This window comes from Etheostoma cragini, chromosome 4, assembly GCF_013103735.1.
Source record: "Etheostoma cragini isolate CJK2018 chromosome 4, CSU_Ecrag_1.0, whole genome shotgun sequence".
Lineage (NCBI taxonomy): Eukaryota > Metazoa > Chordata > Actinopteri > Perciformes > Percidae > Etheostoma > Etheostoma cragini.
The window spans coordinates 1,909,551-1,916,705 of record NC_048410.1 but is presented as its reverse complement, the minus strand read 5'-3'; the positions used below and the strand labels follow the sequence as shown (position 1 = coordinate 1,916,705).

Genomic DNA, 7,155 nt, shown 5'->3' with positions numbered 1-7,155 from the left:
AGAGAGAGAGAGAGAGAGAGAGAGAATATATAAAAAATAATCACTGAAGCAGATTCCAAAGTTTGTGGATTTGCTCCTTTGTGCCCAGGTTTTTAACAATTAGAACAACGCTAGCTTGAAGCAAGGCTGACATATCAAAAATTATGCAACCCAAGTTAGAGTCATAGTCATGGATTGATTGTTCAAATTTAGTTCCAGCCCGGATTACCAAGCTTCTGGATAATCTACAATCCCAAGGAAGACATTAAAACTCTCTGCTACCAAAAAATAAACAAAAAGCACGTCTCTACACGGCATTGATCTAGAGATATTAAACATGACATCGAAGGCCACTGGCAGCCCCAGAGGGTTAAGCACCCAATAAGTCCGTTGCATTCACCAGCAGTTCCCTCGTACAGTTTGTTTTTATATCGTGGCTCAAAATTCCTGCACGCCTTATGATCCCAGCTCCCTTTGATGCAACCGGTCTCTAAAGTACTAAACCTATCACAACCAGAATTTACCGCTTTATTCCTTTCACTGTGGTTTTAAGGCTTAAGGGAAATATGCTGACAACCACCACATGAGACCTTTAAAACAAAAGGGATTGCATACCAACTGAAATTATCTTCTATGTATCTGTGCTGTGCCTGGTAACAACCATTGAACACTTAATAGGCATCTAGCCCTCAATACCCACACTACCTTACCATTTAGTAGGTCAGAAAGATTAAGTACGTCCCAAATACAGTATGCCAAAAAATGTCAGGATGTCCTACTCCATCCAGTCAGATTTTGCATTAGGCAAGCCAGCATGCCTTTTTTTTTTAGCAATTCTGACCCACAAACCATTGTGCAGCATAGGAGCAAGAGGGTCAAAGTTTAAGGTGCAATGTTATTAAGACGTGGTATGGCCCAAATGTATGGTATATAGGAAAAGTATTACATTTGGAACTCAGCCCTGGTATTCAACTCTAGCATTAAAACAAGAAATTCACTAGCTCTGACGACAACAACATATTGTTTATCATTTAAAAACTACCATTTTAGGTCATTATCGGGGATGTGAATTAATTCTGAAAGACGCCGCAAAATGGCTGGCGCCAAGTTTCCAGACATCTTTTCATGTTGCAAATACATGGCATTCCTGACATTTCATTCTGCAGACTAAAGGTGGATATTACTGGCCACGATCAGTATAATGCTAAATGATGTACTGTATAAAATACACTGTTATCACAGTGCGGCTTCTGACCTTCTTGGGCAAGAAGTAGACTCCAAGGGGGTATTTGGCGGTGTTCGTCCACAATTCGATTTGAGCCAGGACCTACAGGAAAGGACATAGGTTGAGACGGTTTTATAAAGCAGACGTGATGAAGCTGTGGTGTCAGTATGTTAGTATGTTTTGGCCTTAAAGACAAAATCTTGTAACAATCAGGTTGCTCAGTCGCAACTTGTGCTTTTTTCCACATGTCTTAACCGCCATCTTTTCACGTCTCTGGGTCACACAAACACAAAGTACCTGATTGGTGAAGGAGTTGCTCATGACAAAGGAGGGATGTCCCATGGCACAGCCCAGGTTGACAAGTCGGCCCTCGGCCAGGACGATGATGTGACGACCGCTTTTCAAACGAAAGCGATCGACCTGAGGAGGAGGAGGAGGAGGATTACTGCTTGTGTGACAGGATGCAGAAGTCCAACTGAAGGGAAGGAGAGGCAAGCATCGAGCAACCAAGAATACAGAAGAGAGAAAACCAGGAGAAGTGATGCCAAAGAAGTCGGTTTAAAGTTTTCCTACCTGAGGCTTAATGTTGATTTTCTCTGCAGCATTTTCTTTGAGCCAGTTCATGTCGATCTCACAGTCAAAGTGTCCGATGTTACAGACGATGGAATCATCCTTCATGTTCTCAAAGTGACTGAAGGCATGACACAATAATTACCATGCAGTTATTTTGCAAACGTCGACATTTAACTTCATTCAATAAAGTTTAGGAGAATTCAAGCATACAAATTAGGGATTAACCAATTGCACATTTATTTGCCGATAACCATGTGTAGAATTATTATTTGGACGATTTCGATGCTGGTTCTCTTTTGCGCTAGGTAAACTAATCTCATCCCCCTCCCGAAAGGGCACTAATTCCCCACCATTACGGAGTGTACCTGAAGGCACCACAGGAGGACCTAAGAGCCCACATTTTGTCATTTGTTTAAAAACTCACAGGAAAAACAAAATGTTGTCGCACCAGAGGCAGAAGCAGGAGGGTTTATGGGTAAGCTAATGTTAGCCTTGTCTTTAGCTGCATGCTACTAGACCATAAAATGCTGTACGTGGGGGATTTCACCAGTCCAAATACCGGGGTTAACAGGGCCCAAGTTGTTCGGTCGGCATGGGCTCCATTGGCATCGAGGTCATTGCTCCAATTTTTATACGTTTGAAATGTCACAGGATTTTTTTTTTTTGACGCAGGGTAAGGTACTGTTGTAGGAGTCAGACCAGTCACTGCAACATTAAGGCAGCACAAAACAGATCAACATTAGCTACCGCCACCTTATTTGCCCATGACAGTAAACGGGGCATGGGGGTTTGCATTGATGCATCCCTAATACACATAAAAGCTTTTCAGTTCTAGTACAAACATCCAAGTTGGTTAAACTTACCATCCCAGGATGATGTCCTCACATCCAGTGGTGGTGACAAAGATGTTTCCTTCCTTAGAAGCCTCGTCCATGGTAGTAACCTCATAACCTACAGAGCAACAGAGAACAGGGGTTTATATTGTTGAATGTTTCAGGAACAGATTGTTCAATTCTCAAATAATGGGTGGTGTGTTGAAGACAGAACACTGCTTTTCTAATTGACTACACAATTTTTCCTTAATATTTTTGCAGATTGTAGAGGTTTGGTACAATCTTGTCAGCTCCAACGGTTGAGGCAAGATAGTCGAGTTAACTATTCATAGTTAACTCAAGTATTTTCTGCAAAGCAGTACCCTTCTCTCCATGACGTGTAAAATCATTGTTCATGGAGAGACAGACGTAAAACAGAGTTACTGCATTATTAAAAATGGGGGTCAGTGCAATATAGGGTGGTGCTATATGGGTCAGTGCAATATCAGGTTAGACAGGGCATGTGCAAAATTGTAGTTTGTGTAATATAGTCAATGTTTTTTTGTTTCTATATGTCCTTTGTTCTCCATTCTTCTCGTTACTGTCCATTCTGACATGATGTGATCACTGTTCTTGTTTCTCTGTATATAGCCTGTGTATAGTGTATTTGTATGCATTTATTATTTTTTGTGTACCATCAACCTGCCAGGGGGTCTGCAGATGGAAATTAGCCTAAGGCTACAATCTGGCATATTTACATTTGTGAAAATGTTCATTAATATGTATTGTCCCCTTTGGTTTTGTTTTTTAAATAAATAAAAAAATAAAATCGTATTGGGCATCGTCAACTACCTTCCATGGCAGCCTGCAGGGCGTTGATGGGGTCGATCTCTGTGATGATAACGCGAGCGCCGAACCCACGCAGAGCCTGGACGCAGCCTTTACCCACGTCCCCGTAGCCCGCCACCACGGCAACTTTACCAGCAATCATCACATCGGTGGCTCTCTTGATGCCGTCGATCAGGCTCTCCCTGCAGCCGTATAGGTTGTCAAACTTACTCTGCAGGGAGGGAGAATGAAAATACATTACATATTTTTCAACATGTCGAGGGTGTTTTTCCCGGTAATGATAGATGAGTTCCCACCTAGGACCTGGTATCAGATTCATAGGTTTTCCCGAAACGTTCCATAAGCCGGAGCATTCTCATGACCTTTAGTTCATTTAGATATTTTTATTGGACTTTAATATGTGTATCCCTTATATAAGACAATCCACAAATGTGCACTATGGGCCACATACGGAATGGACCACATACACGCATGCATGCATTTGGTTTTATTTGTGTGCACGTAAAGTCATACCACAAAAATACAGATTACGCAAGTCCACTAAAAACTAAACCAATATAAATAAAAGGTTCAGAGCATTCAGTTTTGCTGTATAATTATACTGTAAGCATTTTAAATCAATATAAATGCCGGAGATTTTTCTAAAAGCCAGTTTGCATACTACATGATAAATACAATACATACTGATTTTAACATATAACCCGTCGTTTGTCACATTTAACACTCATTTAACAAAATTGCTTTAAAAAAAAAATAGGTGGTATTAAAGCACAATTTCTTAATGCGTGCATGGTCACACACGATTAGATATTTGTCCACCAGCTAACTCCACTACAAGATGCAGCTGAAGAGGACTAAAGGTTAAGGCTGTTTACCTTTGTGACAGAGTCGTTGACGTTAATGGCGGGCACTTTGAGCTCGCCCTTTTTCAACATCTTGTACAGGTTGTGGACACCTGTAGTAGTCTCCTCTGACACGCCCCGGATACCTGGTGACAAGGTCACGTGATTATAGAAAACACAATAACAGTTCTCAACAGGGAAAGAAATAGTCCCAATAGTGAGCATGGCTATTAAACGTTCAAACATAAGGAGTACTAGTAACACAACGTGAAGCAAAAGTGAGTTGAATATTAATCTTTAATTTAACAGATTGTATACTATCATAATCTGATACCTCTATGATGGTTATGGTCTTATTCAGAGAGTAATTTAAGAACAAGCTTTGTGCATATGAATACAAATACAAAATGTGTGTGTTTAACTGACAGCTCCATGTGCCTCGGTAGGTAATTTAACAACCTCACGGCTAAAGTACTTTTTGTGTGTAACTGTTGGTGGTAAGTATCACTCCGAGTCCTCAGTGTGTTGCCGAGTCTCAGTGCAGACCACCACCAGTCTCTCTCTGCCACCTTATGACACAGCTGCAACACACAGTTGGGCTGCAACGCCTCAAGGGGCATTACATCAAGCATGTATACACAAGAAGAAACCGCTCCAATATAGAGAACAAAAGAACCCTCTAAAGATCCCCTAATAAAATAAAAGGTTAGGTAAGGTATGAATATGTGCTGTGAATTCAAAATGTTATAATATGTATGTAATATGAACCAAGAAGTTTCCCCACGGACTGGCTTGTGTCAGGCCACTGCTGCCATCTAGTGTCCAAAACTCTACAGCTTAAACATTTAATTAAAATGTTTAAGTGGGAAGATCATCACCAGCCACTGAATGCTGGAAATTTCTTTTGGTCAAATAAAAATTAGGTTTCCTGCAGCAGCAATTTTAGAAGAAAAAAAAGACTCCAAAACGATCTCTCGTCAACTACAAAACTGAGTTGACTGAGGTAAAATAGTGAAACCTAACCTGAACTAAGATTCTGGGACCTGTGTTCTACAAAAACCTAACAGCATCAGGCATCCTAACCCCTTACCAACATGGCCGTCATAGAGCAGCGAGGTCAACCATGCATTGTTATCAGTGAGACTTTAAGCCTTTTTCTAAACCCTGCTTAAACTAGCAAACAGGGGGAGATAATGATCAGCGACCTCATAATGACACAGTGTGTGTAAGCGGACCAACCTGCCAGCAGTTTGGGATACTTCTGGTGGACCATGTTGGTGAGGTCTCCTCCATCGTCCAGGATCATGTTGAGGGGCTGGCCGTCCTTGAAGTACAGAGTCTGTTCGATGCACCACACGTACTCTTCATCGGTCTCGCCTTTCCACGCATACACTAAACACAAGGACATATTTACTTATTTGTCTTTTTTCTGAGACCCAGGTGAGACTATTCCCAACCACTTGCAGTCATGTTAAACTTGTCGGTGGAGAGTATCACTCCGAGTCCTCGGTGTGTTGCCGGGTCTCAGTGCAGACCACCACCGGTCTCTCTCTGCCGCCTTGTGACACAGCTGCAACACGACAGTTGGGCTGCAACGCCTCAAGGGGCATTCATCGTTTGGTGTTCCAATATCTGGAGAGCCTATCCTTTATTTTTATGTTCTACTTAAATGATTTTTCTACAGTCCCCTCACTGGACTGTGACACCTTTAAAAAGGCCATAAGCTGAAAATACTGTTTCAACGCTAACAGTTAGCTCCCACACATGCAAAGTGACCTGGTACAACTTTAGGGTGATTTTGACCAAGAGCTCTACCCACAAATACCTGAACAATAAGAAAGCAGCGCAATCTCTCCTCTCATCTTTTATTTTAGTTATTAATAAATGACATAGTCCCCACCTGATCAGGAGGAGGACAGGACCATCTCCCTTTTGTCCGCGCCTGCTCTTGGTTTTGATCGTTAGACAACTCACTGACTGTCAAACTGATATTTTGTGGCTCTTTAAAGCTACCCGTTAAGAAGGCAAACGGTTACTTCTGTACGGCTGCACTGAGACATCAAAATAGTTTATGATCATCAAGTTGCTCGTGCATAATGACACCTGCTGTGCAATGTGCTTTAGTGTATTGACATTTAAAGTTAATAATTTCTTGATCAAATTAAAACAGACAGTCTTTACTGCCACACGGCACCAACTGCAGGCTTACTTTTATAGTTTCCTTGTTGACACCAAGAGCTGGCATTTTAGATTTAACTCTTCTGGAGACTGCTACTAACATACTCTTGTTTGTGGGTGAGAAAAAAGGGTGTTGCGTTATGTTGTGTGTGTGTGTGATATATATGTATGTATGTATGTTTTGAAAGATGTTTCAGATTCAGTACGATGCGGACATCCTCTTTTAATGGTCACAGTTAGACAGATTTATATATGTAGTTGGAAAAGTAAGGGAAGTGTGTTTGCAAGGAGCTCAAAACCCATCCACTGCTGGTTGACCAGGTGATTACAGTATACAAAGAGGTGGCGTGTGTTACCTGGAACGCCAGTCTTGGCGATGGCGGCAGCAGCGTGATCCTGAGTTGAGAAGATGTTGCAGCTCGACCACTGAACCTGAGGAGGAAGAGAGAGAGAGTCAGGTGGGGGAGTCCCAACAGTAACTTGAAGCCATCTTCAAAGCTCATTTGACAAACAGCAATCACCCAAACCATCCAATGGTTCAGCGTACTTTGATGAACTTGGGTAACCTGGTTATTGATTGACTTCAGCAGTAACCTGGTTTTATGAACAACGCGGCCAGGTCTGATAGTTTTTTGTGTCAGTGAATAAGTTAACAACCTCAATGCTGAAGTACACTTTTTGTATTTAACTGTTGGTG

The 7,155-nt window shown here is 41.7% G+C and overlaps 1 protein-coding gene and 2 non-coding genes across 3 annotated transcripts in view; all 3 read right to left on the bottom strand.

Annotated features, from left to right (window-relative positions):
* The window catches only part of ahcy (adenosylhomocysteinase), a 13,210-nt gene that overhangs the window by 1,045 nt on the left and 5,010 nt on the right, over positions 1 to 7,155 (bottom strand). Inside the window, exons 3-10 of the mRNA XM_034869911.1 lie at positions 6,815 to 6,890; positions 5,520 to 5,672; positions 4,314 to 4,426; positions 3,442 to 3,649; positions 2,641 to 2,728; positions 1,778 to 1,895; positions 1,502 to 1,624; positions 1,235 to 1,306 (exon numbers count right to left, since the gene is read on the bottom strand). Of these exons, the coding sequence (XP_034725802.1) occupies positions 1,235 to 1,306; positions 1,502 to 1,624; positions 1,778 to 1,895; positions 2,641 to 2,728; positions 3,442 to 3,649; positions 4,314 to 4,426; positions 5,520 to 5,672; positions 6,815 to 6,890 (951 nt within the window). The remainder of the gene's footprint in view (positions 1 to 1,234; positions 1,307 to 1,501; positions 1,625 to 1,777; positions 1,896 to 2,640; positions 2,729 to 3,441; positions 3,650 to 4,313; positions 4,427 to 5,519; positions 5,673 to 6,814; positions 6,891 to 7,155) is intronic.
* Positions 4,768 to 4,901, bottom strand: LOC117944154. Its single transcript, XR_004656509.1, has one exon. It is a non-coding gene; the product is annotated as a small nucleolar RNA SNORA17 (small nucleolar RNA).
* On the bottom strand, positions 5,757 to 5,891 carry LOC117944153. The gene has a single exon (XR_004656508.1). It is a non-coding gene; the product is annotated as a small nucleolar RNA SNORA17 (small nucleolar RNA).